Source organism: Neodiprion lecontei, chromosome 2 (genome assembly GCF_021901455.1).
Source record: "Neodiprion lecontei isolate iyNeoLeco1 chromosome 2, iyNeoLeco1.1, whole genome shotgun sequence".
NCBI classification, from domain to species: domain Eukaryota; kingdom Metazoa; phylum Arthropoda; class Insecta; order Hymenoptera; family Diprionidae; genus Neodiprion; species Neodiprion lecontei.
Window position 1 is genome coordinate 28,980,877 of NC_060261.1, and position 17,641 is coordinate 28,998,517.

At 35.4% G+C, this 17,641-nt stretch overlaps 3 protein-coding genes across 5 annotated transcripts in view; 1 reads left to right on the forward strand and 2 right to left on the reverse strand.

Annotated features, from left to right (window-relative positions):
- LOC107225819 (dmX-like protein 2) overlaps positions 1-4,377 on the forward strand; it is a 28,023-nt gene extending 23,646 nt beyond the window's left edge. For both annotated transcript variants that reach the window (XM_046732884.1, XM_046732885.1), the window contains exon 42: positions 212-4,377. In XM_046732884.1, the coding sequence (XP_046588840.1) occupies positions 212-328 (117 nt within the window). In that variant the 3' untranslated portion in view covers positions 329-4,377. The remainder of the gene's footprint in view (positions 1-211) is intronic.
- Positions 4,378-4,790: 413 nt separating this feature from the next.
- LOC107225837 (DET1 homolog) lies at positions 4,791-8,341 on the reverse strand. The gene is made up of 8 exons (XM_015666433.2): positions 7,799-8,341; positions 7,378-7,515; positions 7,104-7,248; positions 6,903-7,011; positions 6,414-6,606; positions 5,987-6,270; positions 5,682-5,888; positions 4,791-5,569 (listed from the first exon to the last, which is right to left on the reverse strand). Exons 1-8 carry the CDS (start codon positions 8,204-8,206, stop codon positions 5,386-5,388), a joined length of 1,668 nt encoding a protein of 555 aa, XP_015521919.1. The 5' UTR covers positions 8,207-8,341; the 3' UTR covers positions 4,791-5,385.
- Positions 8,342-10,910: 2,569 nt separating this feature from the next.
- Positions 10,911-12,594, reverse strand: LOC107225815 (EF-hand calcium-binding domain-containing protein 1). 2 transcript variants are annotated; one of them, XM_015666402.2, is made up of 4 exons: positions 12,464-12,594; positions 11,749-11,863; positions 11,415-11,668; positions 10,911-11,335 (listed from the first exon to the last, which is right to left on the reverse strand). In XM_015666402.2, the coding sequence occupies exons 1-4, from the start codon at positions 12,547-12,549 to the stop codon at positions 11,113-11,115; spliced, it is 678 nt and encodes a 225-aa protein (XP_015521888.2). In that variant the 5' UTR covers positions 12,550-12,594; the 3' UTR covers positions 10,911-11,112. The 2 variants fall into 2 exon arrangements, with proteins under 2 accessions (XP_015521888.2, XP_046588857.1); XM_046732901.1 differs by having other exon boundaries at positions 11,749-11,957; positions 12,464-12,522.
- Between the last annotated feature and the right edge of the window lie 5,047 nt (positions 12,595-17,641).

A 17,641-nucleotide genomic window follows, 5' to 3' on the forward strand; every position in this document is an offset into this window, starting at 1 on the left:
CAATCAGAAAATGTTATTCAATTTTATTTTGTATTCATCTCTTAGATATTATCTATTCTCATCTGAAACATTTCGTAAGAATTGATTATTGTGAAGGAAGCCAAATTTTGTTCGCTTTATTAATGTCCGCTCAGTAATCTTACTTGTTCCTGTACGTCTTATTATTTACATTAATCTGACAATTAGCTCATATTATGTTTGTTTTTCACAGGGTGTAACTCAATTACAAGTTGATTCAGCTGGCCGTTTATTTTCATGCGGTGCCGACGGTTCAATGAAAGTTCGCCAACTGCCCGAACGTGACTGCGTAGTGCACACTCTTTACTAGGACTAAGTAATTCCTAAAGGCTAATAAACTCAACTACTTCCTACGTAAGTAAACCAGAGCAACTCAAATCAATTACGTATATCATCATCTAAGCTCATCTGATGTCCGCGACATCAAAAAATTGCCTTCTATAAAATTTATCATAACCAGACTCAAAACTGGTTCATGAATGTCTTTACATTTTTTTCACTTCATGATCGAATATTACGATGATGTCTTCTTTGTGATCACAATTTGTAGTCCGATCACGAGGTAGTGACAGACTTAAAAAATCTCTGAATGATAAAATGTTTGATTTGTCGCTGAAGCACTTCATACAACACCAGCGTAGAATCTCAGCACTACCTTTTGCATAACACCAGAAAAATAAATTTCAAAGATGAAATGTCGTTATCTACTACCAATATTTACCTTAAAAATATTTACTACCTCTTGATTGTACGTAAAAAAATTATTCATAATTATTATGCACTTTCTTGAATATCCAAGGTAAAAACTTGGTAGAAAACGTTCAGTATGACACATTTTATCTTGATGTGATTTCATATACACAACGATTGTGAAGCTAGTACAATTTTATTATTCTGTCAGTTCCTTTTTGTAAATCATGAAGTCGATTTACCTGTGATTTTTTGAAAACATTTTCTTTGCCCTTCACCTCATAAGAAGAGAAATTTGAGCGTTGGCATCTGTATGAAAGTCGGATAATTGTTTCTTTCAGGTTCGATATAGTCTTGACACATCCTAGAGATACATGAGTCTCTGAGTATGTCTCTGTAATAAAAGTTAGGTGATAAAGGTAGCTCTCCGCAACAAGTTGGGAATGTTGCAAAACTGTTCCCTTCAATTTTTTCTTCCTTTAACTATTTTCTGACAATGAGTATTATAACATCATACATATGCATACATCCATACATATACGTATTCACGTTTATACAGTTCTGCGCTTCTTACGACTATTGCGTGGCCATAATGGATACGAAAGGAAACAGAGAAATGACATCATATTCTCTGATCACCTTAGGCTTGTGTGCATAGAAACATACAATGTGTATCGGTACAATATAAATACGAATGCTGAATTTCAAAATATCATCTTCAAGCTCGTAAAGAGAAACGACAGAGAAAGAACATATGATCTCGTTTTGGCCCGTTACATACGTATAATATACATGCATTCATGAGTCATCTATTTCTATCGGAATTTCAATTTCTATTATGATAAATATCTTAATTATTAACAATCATTCCCTTTTCTTATATAATAAAAATAATAATTAAATGAATGTTAAAAAAAAAAAAAAAAACAAGAAAAAAACCTAAACAAAAAAAGGAGAATAATAAATAGAAAAAAATTGATTTATTAAAAATAAATTGAATGAATATATCTGAACACACGATAAATAATTCGTAATTTAATTATTAATTATCGTTACTACTAGGTATTCTTCGTAGCGTTCGTTATGGTAGGTTTTAATTAATTATTCATGTCTAATAGAGAAAAGAGAAGGAAATAATCATTTCTAAAATTATGATGGATGTCGGTTGATATTATCTGAATACAATGGATTTAAGAATAGGTACTAACACTGAAAGTTTTTTCAATGTTTTGGTTATTTATACGAGTGTTAATCGTTTATCGTATGATATATGAATAAAAATTTCGTCATATGTATACGAATTTATCCAATACCTCCTAAGCGAAAAAATAAATTGCTTTCATTGTAGCCAGAAATATTAAACCGGTTTTCCACTTGTTTTATGCTGTCAAACTATAACACAGCTATGTATTAGCTAGTCGAATGTGATTCTATTATACGTTTTACTACTTATTGTTAGATAGCAATTTGAACTACCTGAATTAAAAGGTATTGTTAACTTAAAATGTTTTCCTATAAATCATGAATATATTCTGTTATCATTATCAGTGCCATAAAAACGAAAACATCTACATCACATGAGAAAACTTTGGCACCACTGAGCCAAAGTAAAAACGTGTTTTCATTAACGTATTGTTGTAAAAATAAAAAATTGTTCACAAAATTTACGTGGAGATTCTTAACAACAGCATTTGGTTCAAATTTGTTTATTTCACAAACTTGTCTGGTAAAAATTTACCTCCAATTTCTGGTATTCCAAAATGTTTTCTCTAAAAGTTTAGAGAGCTCGCGATGTTGTGGAAAATTGCATTAACGCGTCAACATGTTTATTTCTAGATTATGGAACAAGTTTTTTTCAGCTATTGCAGGTATAACATACTTCAAGAGCATTTTGTAATTGTTTGATATAATGTAGAGTTAAAGCTTTGCCGTTTTGTTGCACTTTAAACATTGTATGTTACGAGGTGAAAAACTTGCAGCATTGAGAAACCATTAACTTTTAATTAAATGTATATATTTTTGTTTTTTTGCTGCAAACATTCAAGTTTGTTGTTTACATAACGTACAAGTAAAAAATAATAACTGAAAATTCGTGTGATGCTTTAAACTTTATCACGGGTACCATCAATCAGCACCACTTTCGTGTTTTTGGACGTCGGATTTAATTTTCAGATATACTAGTCTCGAGGAGTTCCAGATTGTAAATCTAGCAATGAACATTTGAAGTTAACGCTTTTCTGTTTAAATTCGGAAGAACCTACATATATAAGTATAGCTGAAAGTATTAAAGAAAAAAAAAATTCGGTACAGACTGTTTAAATAGATTGAAGACGTTAATTATCATGTTAAATATTATGTTTATTCTTTTACACAAAATTCAAAAGTGAGGTAAAAACTGTTTTCAGTAAAACCAGATCATTGTCTTTGATACTGTACGCGTTTCTTCAAATTTCTGTAAATTCAACTTTAATACTGTAGGTATTTACCTTTTTTAAAATTCTCTGCTCTCGATGCCTTATTTTTTTCGATAATTCTAAGAATTCATACATGTTTCTACACGCATTGCCTACTGCTCTGATGTATGTTTCTTTTCTTGTGATTCGTTTAGCCAAGAAAGGTGTTACACATCTAACTGTATCACGAGAAAAATCATCAAAGCTACTGAATCAAAAAAATCAAATATATATCTGACACAAAACACACAGGTATATTTGATTATAAATATGAACATTGGTATTACTCTTAAACTTTGGCACATATTGCTACAGCCAACACTTTTAAATAAAACTTCGTTTACAATGTGTCACCATACTCTCTATATACCGTTATTATCTATTAATTTCATCGGAAAACAAGGCATTTAACAATATTTCATACGAGTAGCAACAAAAGTTGTGTTATTTAAAAGTGGAGCATTTGTGCTAAAATTGTTACCCCTTTCTCCGCTTTCTCGTCACGATATTAATCAGAGGTATTCGATTAATATTTACACCTCTATGCCGTATTAATTTATTTTATTTTGTACGAGAATTTCTATATCGTCCTTGTTATTACTCGTACATAATATACTCGTTATTTCTAATCAAGGCTACTTTTCTCTGTCATTGTAGACCATATTTCTATATGAATATTTTACAAATTATAGAGAAGCCTAGGTATTTGAATATAGCCTTGAATGTTAATCGTTACCCGATTAAAGCCTGACGAGACGAATTTGTTAAACGATATATTATATATATAAATCAATTTAAATGAAAATCATACATAATATATAGCGAATATATTTGTGTATATATATAAATATGTGTAGAGATAGGGAATATAATATATTTAAGAAGAAAGAAAATAAATAAATATAAAGTGGATTAAATAAGTAAATAAATAACTAAATAAGAAAATTATTTAAATTAATGAGGGCAGTTTAGCAAAGGATTATAGTAATAAAGCTATAATCCAGGCTACAGTATTGTATACATTATCCAGCTGCACAATATTATACATATATATATATACACGCGTACACACAAACTATAAATGTTGCTTTGGTTTGCTTAGTATACTTAGTAATCGTAAATCAGTCTGCATTATTTTATTGGCGTTGTTTACTTGGTTACACTATATGGTATATATGTATGTACATTGTAACTATTAAAAAGCGACTTAAAATGATGCATAAAATTATTACCTAAATTTTCAATCCCTACTAGCAGTACTTGGATAATGCGTATCTTTCTCTGAATGGGTCGCCAATTATATATTGATTCAATTTTAGATCTGTAATGACTCGACACAATTCACTACATCACGAAATAATCAGTATTGTCAATTTAAAAATATTTCGTTATCGTTTATTACTGTAGGGACGGCAAAAAAAATTTTTTTCTTCTACCTTTTAATTCGTTATCAGGTTCCCACAGCGATGGTAAACTGAATGACATAAAGAAAACACGATGTTAAATGGTCATCATCGGTGAATTACGCTCATTTTGTAAGATTTCATACAATCAATCCAGAATTCAGACCTAGTAACTTTAAAAAAAAAAAAAATGGAAAGACCCGAGAGAATGGAATGATTGAGAAATAACTGGCAGACACTTTATTGCTTAGTATATTTTTTATTCCTCAGAATTATGACGATAAAGCTGTAAGGTATGTCACAAATTGTTTCAGTCTATGTACATGTACAAAACTTTGTATTAGATGAAGAGTAGTTGATGCGATGATATTTTTAACCCAAGTAGTCAATTATACTTATACCTATGTTTACAACTATATTTACATGTTTATTGTAAGTGTTCTATTTCTTGGACTTAAAACTGAGGACTTGGAAAGAAAATATTTGATGCATTTACTAACTACAAATAATTGACAACGATATCAGGCACGTTGTGTAAAACGTTGTTTATAACTTAATTTGGAAACTTATTTTCACTACTGCTTGTACAAAATTCATATTATTTACTTAACATTTCCGCTTCGACTAAAAGACGTATTAATACAAATATCATACATATGTATATTCTACACCTAAATATTACAAATAATTACAATATTGAACAAGACAATTTATATCACAGAATTGAACAGAGTATTGTTCACGTATTTTTTTTTTCGACTTTATATTATCAAACTTGATAACTAATTTTTATGTACAAGTTAGAATTAATAGAGCTTTTGTTAAATATGTCGTACGTGAAAGTTGACAATATATTCAGCATTTGTTCGTTGTACGGAAATTGCAAAGGGATCATTAGGGTGAAATATGAACGCAACTAGTCTTCTAGCAACCACTGGCGTCAATCGGCCCAGCATCCCAGCGTAAATTTTGAACCTAAGTAACCCAGAATCTCTGGCGTAAAAGCTGAAAGTTAAAAAAAGGTCCAAGTATGTTAACTTTCTTGAAATTGATCTATGCTTGTGTTTTTATAGATATATATATATATATATAAATTATACTGCTTGAACAAACGTACCGTATGGGATGCTCGCCACATGCCTTTGGCCGCTCCATCAGCGAGACCCATTTTTCATCATAACAGAACAACGTAAAATCAAGGTAAGGAGAGGTGGAGTAAGATTGAGCACTAATTGGCAATTGAGCAAGTAATCTTTTTGTTGCTTCTGTTAGACCACCATACCGCGCGCTGACTATAGTCTGCTTAAACCTGTGCTGTATCAGTCTATGCAGAAATAGAATCAAAAAATAATCCATGTAGTTCCATTTACGCACTGTTTTCCTCTAAGAAATTATTTACGATTGATTAATGTTTCTATTTACCTCGAGTAAATATTGTTTGACGGTGAGCATATGTATTGTCGGTCAGTGCTCACCCTTGGATTTCGAAAAAAATCGCTAAAATTTTCGAACTGTGTCAACAGCTGAGTAGATGTATTATCGTAAGCGCCTAAAACTTTGGCAGTAACCATGTCGTAGATAACCAAAAGGGCTGGTTGAGCATTTGGCTCACTTGCCTGTAGTGTTGCAACTTCCTCACTAGCATACCTTACCAGTATATGATTTGTGTCTAGCAATTGCATTTTCCACATGCGCAGAGCCTTCAACTGATTAATAAAGGGCTCTTAGATGATGTACATTACATATGAACAATAATGTTAGGGGCTCAACTTAGCTACAGAATTGAAAGTCTTGAATGGATTATTCTGACTGTAAACTCTCAACATAAGGTTTTGTGGGTCTCAGCTACCTGATCGAAATACTGATAAAATCGACGTAGTTCATACGGATCCTTTGTCAAGTCACTGATATATTTAGCCCGTTGGAATAAGTGCACAAGCAGTTTATGCTTCAGGCTGTTTATTGTGACATCTCTGAAAGGTCTATAGTTTACAGCAGGCCAAGAAGCAGTGACTAGATATCCATCATCCTCGAAGCAAAATCTAAAATCGAGTGTTATTCTTTGTAAAATAATGAAATTTCTTTCTTTAGTGTATCTAAGTGTATGCACATCATCCTGTTACCTATGTAGTTCAAGTTAGTAGTAATAATGTGATGGTGCATTAAAGAAATCTGTATTTTTTACCTACGGAATGACTAAACACTAATTGAGTTTGCAAATTATATGAGTATGTTTTACTTTGTAACAGTTGACAGATTTTCGGACGATCCTAAGGGTGAGAATAGATTTTTCTGTGAAAATGCATGCCCGCATTACGAATATCAAGCTCAATTTTACCTGCCAATTCTCCTGATGTTAATAAACATTCCATCCAGTACTTGAAATATGTGTATAGTTTGATGCTGAACAGAAAGTACAGCCAAGATGTCCTTGAATAAATATAAACCTACATAAGTAGAACATTTATTAATCAAATATGTGCTTGATCTGATTTCAGGTGCTAGATGCAAAGTGAAAATTTATAGCTATGAAGATCACCTTGGTTGTGCGACAGGTAAATTTTATCTACTTTAAATTGCCTAGAATCACATAGTCGTCCTGTGCGAATGTCAACCAAATGAAGACTGTAGTCTTCGAGTGGAGATCTAGGATTTGGTGTTAACGCTTCGTTATTGGAATAGATCTTTAAAAACAAATCAATTAACTGGTTAGATAAATATCTTTACAACAGCTGTAGTGATACACGTGAGCAAATGATGTGAAAGCGACCATACAATTCAATTGAAAGATTTTTCAGAGAAACATTTGTTACCTGATAGAAGTGTGGACGTAGTTCGTCTGGTATGTAAGCAGCAGATCCCACGATCACATAACGCCCATCCTCTGTGAACAAACTGCATTCTCGATTAAGCTGTTCATTGCTTTGAGCAACATTGACGATCCATTTGGCCTAGGAAAAAAAGCCTCAGTAAGAAAAGAAACAAGCCCAGGCTGTGTATAAAATTAAACTGAACAGGAGCGACAAGCCATGAAAAATAACATACTGGCTGTGCCATGGAAATTTGGTAATACTCGGGAGTTCAGTAATGGCTCTCTGTATAGGCTGATTCGTTTGACACAGGTGTTTGCACATGGTGAATCATGTGCATGATAAGAACCTTGATAATTACAAGTGACTTAGAGTAGAATTACTAAATTTAGGTATTGTATAGACTACTGGGAAAAGCCTGGACCTTGAAAAATTGGTTGAAGATGCTACTCCTGATGCGAAAAGTTCTTTCGTCATTTTTATGCCCAACGTATTCGCCGTTGCAATCGACGAGGAGAGCGGCTGCGGCGGATGCTCCGCGGTACTCGTAAACCTCGACTGACGTTTGGTCAGAGCTGAAAGCGACGAGGTACCTGCCGTCAGGGCTGAATTTTCTCAGAAAACAGGGAGGTTTCTCGACGTTTACTACGGTGAAGTTTGGGAATACGTTTTGGTAGAATTGCCTCGTTACGATAGGGTGGCTACCCGGGTATCTGCAGCCCAGTATCTCCCGTCGACGCAGACGAACCACTATGTTCTGGGGACCGATTCTTCGCGGCGATATTGGACATTGTTCAGCCACAAATTCCAGCCGCCCTTCCGCTCCTGCCATTATCTAAGTCGAAGAGTTGGAGGCCTGCGTTGATCTCGGCTCATTCCTAATCACAATCCCTGTTTCGCGGTACAAGACATAACCTCACTTTCGTGACGTAACGGAATTTGAGTTTGACGCGTAAGCCACGTGACGCAATCCATCGAGCGTGAAGGTGGCGTCAGGCGATCGCAGTACAGCTGTCTCTTTCGCTCTGCCCCGTAATTGGCTGAAAAAGTGAGTTGAGCCAATCTCAGCGTAGTATGAGCGCGTGTTGCTATTAATCGACCTAATCGACTATTCAAAGATTCAAACCATTTATGTAATACATATATGATTCAAACAAGCCTCTCTTTTGTTTGTTTTTTTCTAAATCTCTATTTCCATGCCGGAATAGCCGAACCTTTTCTTTAGGTATTTACTTGAGTAATCTAGATCAGCCAGTCTACCAAGTTATCGATCATTGAATTGAAACGGCTTTCTCAGTAAAACGAAAGGGATTGCAGCGTTCCAACATCATTGAAGACTCATAGAACGTTTGGTCAAAACAATAAGAGGCTGAAGTGATTCATCGGAATTGTTGGTATGGAATACGAATTTTGTAGGTAGAAATAAACGCTGTAAATTAAAAAGAAATGAACCAGACGCTAGAATCCATTAAAAATTGCTGATCGATTTCTTGGTCTGTATCTAGTTACAAAGCCGAGTTAACAAACCTTGAGAAAAGTAATACTGATCTTTCATCGCCGTCTCCGTCATCATTGAATACTGATAAAAGTGAATAGAATTGAAATGACATGATAGTTTTACTCTCGAAAATTCGGGGTTCGGCTCTAAAATTACATACATTTTTTTGTCAAAAAAATAAGTTTGTACTCGCGAAATCAAGCGCTATGACTTAAAGATGTACAAAAATTATACGAATTGTTCTCACTTTTATTTTAAACACTTGCATAAAATTTGGAAGTGATTGTATTAATTATACCGGAGTTATTTTACTTATAATTACTGCTGCTATATGCATGAACCTGAGAGTTTCCTATAAGAATCAATGTAAAATAATTCCGTTATGGTTCAGACGATACCTTCCAAATTTCACAAAAGGATTTAACATGAAAATCAGAACAATTTGTACAGTGATCTTATTTCATATTTTAAACTATCAAAAATTTGTCATTCCTTTTCAAAGGTACTTGAATAACTATTACCAAAAACTATTCGAATTAATCGAAGGTGTCCCACTCTTAGAAAAAACTTGTTTTCTATGTTAAAGTAACATCTAACCATCATATAACTACTTGAACGACATCTTGTTAAATAGTTAAACAGCAAACAATACAGACGAGTCTTTCACGAATCATCAATCGTGAAAGTGCTTGATCATTGTTCTAACAATAGTTATAATTATTAATATTTTTTACTTTCAGAGGAAAAAATTAGCGCAACAACGAAGAGTCGAAGAAACTGCCCACAATCTCTGCTCGTTTAAAATCCCTGATGTAAGAATTAGACGTTGACGATGCAAATTCCTTTGGAGCACATTATTTAACTTCTGTGACGGAGTACTATTGAATAAATTATCGTGGCTGTTTGCGGTAGAGAAGTATTCATGTTACGCATTTACCGCTGCAGGCAATAAGGAAAGTGCAATTTCAATGGTGAACAAGTGAGATAAACAGCTGCGATGTTACGTCTCACCCACGATTCCGATAAGCCAATCGTACGACGTAAGTTCAATGTAATTTCGCATCTGTTGCACGCACAACGTGATTACAAAGTTTACGACTGTTGGGAGAACACGCACGTCAATAATTGCCTGTACAAGCTCACTATTAAGATCCTCGATTGGGTCTCGCGTCAAGTTATATATCCCTGATCGCGTAACTTTATGAGTACTATATTTTGAATACTATGTAACATTCGGGTAAATTCGCCAACATTTATATATTAGTTACGTTATATTACAATTCACATATTTGACTCGCATTAAAATCGATCACGGTGCAAAAAGGAGGCAATAATCCAATCACGACTATCCATAACGATAAGTTTCGATCGGAATACTAAAAATTAGTGCTTACACGTGGATCCGAACTATTCGAATATTAGGATGTACAAATTATTCAGATCCGTCCGTTATGAAACTTCAAATCCGGATAGTTCGAGTATCCGTATATCATCCTTGATTTGTTTCGACGTAGAGTGATGGCTCATGATGATTTGCTTAACGCGTGTACAAAACTGGCATGAATGTACGTGCGTGTGTCGGAAAATTAGAGCATGAAGACCAGTTTAAATAATAATGTTAGAAAAAATTCACCAAGCGTTGGTCGGAAATTTATATTTCGAGTTCAACTATTAGTCATAAAGAACTGTGTTCTGAACTTTGACATGGTCATCATAGAATTTCTGCAACTTTTTTCATAATTAAAAACCTTCGTTACTTGGGAGTTCTTTTTGATCTTATTTCTGGGGCCTGGGACGTTAATCTATTTTTATTTATTCTCGAGTATTTACTTACATTGATAATTCGGTTTCCAACGATTTTGGTTCTTCTGTCTCTGAGTAGCACATTTTCCCGTCTAAGAAACTGTTCTTTTTCTGCTTACACCAAGTGTTATAAGTTTGAAAAATTGAATCCATGATATATATATATATATATTATTAGACGAACTTATATATATATATATATATATATATATATATACATATGTATATTATGTGCCTTCTTAGAATGAACTCACATACACAGGCTTAGTGCGAAACTCATTATGAACAACGAACACGTAAAAAGTTTAGTAAATTTTGAGTTTAATTTTTCGAGAGTGTTCCAAAATTGTCTTTTCGATCACTTAAATCAGATCGAATCTCGGTCCCCGAGAACGATCAATTTGAAGGACTTTTCACCATCGAATGCTTGTTGTAATTCAAGGCTGTAGAGTCGACAGAAAACTGACACAGTTTTCTTCCGTCGGTAGACATTGGCCGAAGGCTTCGAGAAGTAGAGGTTCTTCCTTTATGGCGGTTTCATAGTCCTGGAATGAGACTTTTCCGTCGCGATCAACGTCCAGCTTCCTAAGAGCTAGTTCCGACAGATCCCTGACGCCCTCGTCAGGATCCTCTTCGCTGGGTTGTTTGATCAGGCAATTCCTAAAAACCAAAGAAATTCCCATCGACGTTCATGAGTGAGGAAACGACCATTTTGACCGATCAATATAGTCCGACTCACTTGAGCAACTGAAACATCTCGTCTTTGGTGATGTAGCCGTCGTTGTTGAGGTCGTAAATCCGGAAGCAGAACTCTAGCTTTTCTCTTTGAGTACCGCGCAAAAATACGTCGAGACCAAGGATCCAGGCTTCGAGGCGAATTGCACCCTCGCTATCACGATCCCAGCAGCAAAACATTCGCTCGATCAGAGTGTCCTCCGTTAAGATGTCGAAAGTGTTGTGCATCAATTCCCGAAATATAATCCTGTCTATTCCCTGAAACAGAGTTGTTCGGAACCCGCCGATAATTCCTCATCACGGTCAGGGAATCGATGATCTGTTTCTGGTCTCTTCACCTCGATGGTCTGCGCCGTTGAAGGCATTCCGTTTATTATCGTCTTGGGCCCCGCGTGCTGACCTGGACTTGTTATCAGCTTGCAGTAGATCTTGCAGAGCGCCTCAAGTTCCGCCCTGAAGAAGCAGAAGAAGTTCGAAAGCTCGCAGGTTTGACTTATAGTCGTAATTCCGAGAGGCCATGCAATCAAGGAAGTCATATATTCTACAGCTAGAAATAAACTTGTTAATGATATAAACTCGAATATCTAAAATGTTATTTAAAATGCACAAAGACGAACCCATCGAGATAACTTTGATCATTCGGAATCATTGCGAATCACCGGAAATCGTATGATAGCTCTGACGAAATCGCGGGACAAACGATAAAAGTCATGGAAACCGGTTGCAAGTCTTGCGATAAATGCCAAATGGTTTGAATTCATTGACGTTCCATAGACTCTTGTCTTTGTTAGGTACGTGACTTCCATTGATTCCCTATGATTTCTGAGCAATTTTTTGTGATTTCCAATGATTCTATCGGATCCGAAAATCCCTGAGAATCATTGAGAACGCTGTGAAATGATTTTCAGACCGAGAGCAATATTGTAAATCAGTGAAAATCAGAAGATAATTAGGTACAAGTCAACCAACCAAAATCACTGGAAATCAGCCCTAATGAATCACAATCGTTCGCAATTTGATATCCGATTGAATCGCCCGTCGCCTATTTCTCACCTAGAAAATTTCGTCCGTTTTTTCAGAGTGTCGAAGACCTTCGCCGTGAGCGTGACGCCTTTCGCTCCGCCACCGTCTTCGGGCATTTTCCTTCGTCGTCGACGACCTCCGGTGGCCGTTTGGCTCGAGGAGGATGCCTGAGCTCGCTTGGACGCCACCGACGCCTTACGACCGTTTGCCAGGAAGATAGAGACGCTTCTCATCACCATCGCGCCTCCCCGTCCCGTCATCGAGGTGCGGGCGCCGGCGCCGACGTCGACGCCGCCACTCCCACCAGGACGTCCCGAAGGGGTTACGCTACCTTTTCCAGACATCCTGTTACACAGAGCCATGCGTTTAGATAAGGGCGAAGAGCAGGACACGCCACTTCCGCTCGCGAGTCGAGGAATAAAAGGATGCTCTTTAGGGTGAGTCAAGAAAACTAACCTATCGAATCTATGGTCTTAAAAGGATCTATTTACTGAGAAAAAAAATCTCACATTTGGAAAAATTTTTAGCGCGATTTTAAAATTTTAAAAGGTCTCGCTGGCCGTTTGAAATTCTTCATTTAAATATTTATAAAATTTCAAGGCATATTCTTGTAGGGCGTTAAATTCCATAAAAAAAGACCCCCGAGTTGATTTTTTAGACTAAAAAATTCACGTACTTACGGGCCGTGAAAGTCGATGAGAATGGATAGAGATGGAATCGCTTATTACAAATTGGATCGAATTGAAATTGCGTTAAAATTCAAACATCGAAAGATTGAAAAAATAAAATTCTAAACACGTATCCAAGACAGTAAAATGTTTAATTTTCATTGGCAAATATCAAAATGAATATGTTTTAATACGATTCAACATTTTGTCGTTTACGAGGTTCTAACTTAATACAGAAGCACGCGTTTAAGCATTATGGCGCTGAGAAACGTAATCAGCTGATCGTTTCAGGTGAGTTCTATAAGAACATCATGCCACATAAGACGTTTGACGAAATATCCGGTTTTTATTATACTGAATGAAGCTTGCAAAGAGTGAAAAAATTTGCTATAAATTGGACTTTTATTATTGAATACTATAGTCAGGTACTTTTGGTTTCTCTCAATTGATAGACGGTGGGCTAATTTTTAAAGACGCAGTATAATTGAATAAAATTCTTGCATGTAAATAATTTATTTGGGTCAATTTACCATCGCCAGGATCGGTGAATAATATCTATAAATTAAAATTCGTGCAAGTTATTCCAAGAGCATTATATATCCGCGCGTCGTGACGAATGGATCTTGTTTTTTTTTTTTTCTTTGCCATGATGGATGTCTTTATATCCCTTGATTTTATGAGTATAATACGAGGGGATAGGGAGAATCGAATTATCGACAAAACATAACCTCTATGCTGCCTCATGGTCATATAAGTGAGGAAAAGAAACGAAATGTAGGATAAAATATCGACGTAAAAGGGCCGAATGACAGGTGGTTATAATATGTCCTCGCACCGTTGTATCTGCTAGTATGTAAGGCGTCCAGGTTGCAAAAATATTGGCTGCAATACATTTTTTTAATTTTTTAAACTTTTTTTTCTATCAGGCATAAACTTAAGTGTACACATTTTGTGTTAAAGCAGAAGGAATGATCCTCCAAGACTTTTTTTTTTATATATATAGAAGAAATGTATACTACCGCAGAAATCCAGATAAAAAATAGAAAATATATACTACAGTATGCAATTACCGTAAAATTGAGTCTATGATTAAGTCTGAAACAAGGTACATGACAGGTCATTAATGCTAAAATATTTCGACTCCCGTATTGCTATTCAGGTGCAGCACGTCAGCAGCGTCATTTTGTGGTAAAAAATGCACCATAACCTAATCGAGAGGATTCGTATTTTACTACAAAAGTAGATTGTGTTCTCACTTTTTGTTCAGTACTAACTTGATGTTACAAAATCATGGGCGATCAGCTAGCAAAAATTTTTGCACGCCGTGATACTCGTTTATAATAACCAAATCAATCAGCTGATGTCTTGCGTGTCGGCCATATTGCTTAAAAACGTTTTACACGTGCTGGATCTACATCTTATACGTATGCGAGAATAATTCCGGAATGTCGTTAAAAGTTAGTATGTAGAATGGATTTAGGATTTATAGCTATGGAAATGAAGCAATCGAGCGGATAAAATTTTTACTAGCTTTTTTATTTCCAGCTATTTCTTATTGCCTGTGTGCTTTAATTAAGTCGTTCTATACGTTATGTTCGGTGTAGAAAACGATAGCCTAGATCAGCACGGAATGTTACGGAGGGAAGATGAAATATAATATTATACCTGCCAAGAAATGCTCACGAAAATTGATTTCAAGCAATTTTTTGTTGGCTGGAGCCGATTTCCAGGCTTTACCTTCTCATAGGATATCAGATTCGCCACGTTGTTACTTTTGCCTGGTTAACTTCGGCTCATGCAGCTGTTTGTAATTCGGATTGGCCCTGATATTTGCATAAGCTTGCGCAGAGTGTTTTTTCCCATTTATTAACGGCTGATAAAAAATCTATGAATACTCAAACCGCAATTGCAATGAAATCTGGTTATATACAAGAATAATCCAGGTGAAAAAAACTGTCTTCAACATATTTTATTTCAGAAGCTGGGGAAATGATACCAATAATTATTTTTAAGACTAGAAATTTAACTTTTTTCGACATTTATCAAAGAGAATTAGCGCTCGGTTCAAATCGGAGTTAGCGTTCCCTGATTTTATCTCCACCTTATCACATACAGATATATTCGCTGATGTGGAACAACCTTTGTTTCGTCGTACATTCCACTCATGCATGCCCGAGTGCACTTTGCGTGCAACAGGAAATGAAGGGAAACTTTTACTTTCGCATAAGATTTCATGCACAAGCTTGATAAGCTTCGGGCTCTGGTACGGCAATAACAAATAAGGCAAATCACCAGCCTGATCGTATGAATAAATTGAATTTAACATTTATAAAAAGAGGTAGCGGAAGAAGAAGAGGCTATATAGTGACTTGCCTGAGTTCCCGAAACTTTCAACTCGGATCGAGATCTTTATTCCCCATTTGATCAATCAATCAATCAGTGCATCTATATATCTTACCTTTAATTTCTTACCTTCTTCAAGTTCTTGAAACCTTTCTCCGCACCTGTGATCGAAGTTTTTTTTTTTTACTTATATATACCAATACCATACCATAGTCTGTTATACCTTGGCCCTGGAAAGAAAAAACACGTAAACCTGACATTGTGTATCGAAACAAGAATAGCTATCACATCGGCATGCGATATTCTACAGAATGAATCATTCCGGTAGTTTCAATCTACGTATAAAGCTTATTTCGGTCAAGATTATCAGAGTATGCGAGTCATCGGGATCGCGTGGTTTTGTTATTTTAATTTAATATTTCTTTTCCCTTGCCTATCGGTATTCCGATAATTCTTTGTATATTAATTTAAAAGGTATGTTCTGCCAGAAAGACCTTGTATGTAAATTTAATTTTCTCACTTTTCCAAGGCTTAGGAACAAATGACATACATATATAGTTGGGTTGTATAGAGTTACTTATAAAAGTTAACGAGAAACACGTAAGTCATATACTACCATTATCAACTGTAAGGCAGAGTAGATTTCATTCCGACATTGATTGATGTTCGAATCAACAATCTCAGAGCAAACGAGCATCACAGCACGAATGGGATTGATGCGGTTTCGGAATCTCAAATTTTTCAAAAACCCTTATTATAATTTAATAAGCACTTGAGAAAATACAGAGGTGAAATTAACGAGGGGTGAAAAAATCGACTTCAATTCTAATTACTTCGGCATACGAGTGTTCGCAATATGGCTTCGATTGGTCTCGTTGCAAGGGAACATCCGAAGACGAGGGACTTGAGACATTGTGCAATGATATGATCAGCTCTGGAATTGATTCGTGATTGGCGAAACGATGATCGTAGCACCTGGCGGTTCTACATGTCCGTACAAGGTGTGAAATGAATCGAATTTACGGTTCGAAATACTCACCAATTTCCTAGGTTATACTTCAGTTTTATCAACAGCCGGTTGCCAGGTGGGACAATTTTCATGCGAACCACCGGGTATCGATCAAACAGAATAGAATTACCAAGGATCCAAATCTTTGTTTGTACAACATACGCAAAAGAAATTCCCCATTGCCGATGTCGTTTATTAATTATTCATTCTTTTCTCCTTCGTATGGAAAATGCGATACACCGTCGCGTGGCTCGGATTATACCTGTCACTAAGGACTCTCAATAACTGCAGCGATATACCGGAAATTCGAGGAACACGAGTCGTTGAATAAATTCGCTATGAGCATGGTTACGAGATGAGTAACAATCGTCGGTATAAACTATGCATACCCTTTTATATTCCGTCCCGAAACAGCATCGATGCGTGTTTCCTTCAAGACGAAAACGTTGAATTCGACAATTTATTATTCATTATTGAAAACGGTTGGAATCCTTTTTGTCGAACATTATTGTATGATACAAATATGTTTACAAACAGCGATATGGTTTGATGATGATACATTGCCTTTAATTAGGTAAAAGGTCTGATTCCTTCAGTTTCATCTCTTAGCTTATTCGATTCCACAAAATGCCAGATCAGTTATTTTTTTCTAGTCTGATCACGAAAAATTATGCAAATCGTTGGGTAACTATTTATACTTAAGGGAGCTTTCCAGTGTGACAGCCCGAAAAATCGCTGTTTTTCGCGATTTTTTTTTTTAAAGAAAAAATAATCTAATCGGTCTGGTTTTTTTTTTGTATATTAATTGGATATTGAAGAATACAAAACAATTTTTTAAAGATCGATTTATTCATTAATTAATATCTATAAAAATGATGAAACAATTGTTGCAGAAAATGCACTTGGATGTGGTGTCCACGTTGGGGGTCACAATTTTGATCTGAAACAAAAAACACAAAAAGATTATTGATCGGTATATAATTGGCTTTCGTGCTATGGAGGCTTTTTCCTTTTTTTTTTTTTTTGCAAAAGTGGCGCCGGTTTGAACAAAAAGTATCGATTTTCGCATTTTTTTTTGCAGTTTTTTTTACAAAAAAATAGGAAGATGTCAAGAAAAAAAAAAAAGCTTCCATAGCACGATAAACAATGACGTTAAGAATATTGTGTAAAAAATTCAACTCGATAGCT

Excerpts from the sequence above, each read along its gene's own strand:
- LOC107225837 (XM_015666433.2), bottom strand. The coding sequence starts at position 8,206 with ATGGCAGGAGCGGAAGGGCGGCTGGAATTTGTGGCTGAACAATGTCCA. Across the intron at positions 7,012-7,103 it reads TTACCTGTCGCACAACCAAG|GTTTATATTTATTCAAGGAC; the intron begins GTGATCTTCATA and ends CTACTTATGTAG. Across the intron at positions 6,607-6,902 it reads AACATCAGGAGAATTGGCAG|ATTTTGCTTCGAGGATGATG; the intron begins GTAAAATTGAGC and ends ACTCGATTTTAG.
- LOC107225815 (XM_015666402.2), bottom strand. The coding sequence starts at position 12,549 with ATGCCCGAAGACGGTGGCGGAGCGAAAGGCGTCACGCTCACGGCGAAG. Across the intron at positions 11,864-12,463 it reads AAACGGACGAAATTTTCTAG|GGCGGAACTTGAGGCGCTCT; the intron begins GTGAGAAATAGG and ends CTGCTTCTTCAG. Across the intron at positions 11,669-11,748 it reads CAACGGCGCAGACCATCGAG|GGAATAGACAGGATTATATT; the intron begins GTGAAGAGACCA and ends ACTCTGTTTCAG.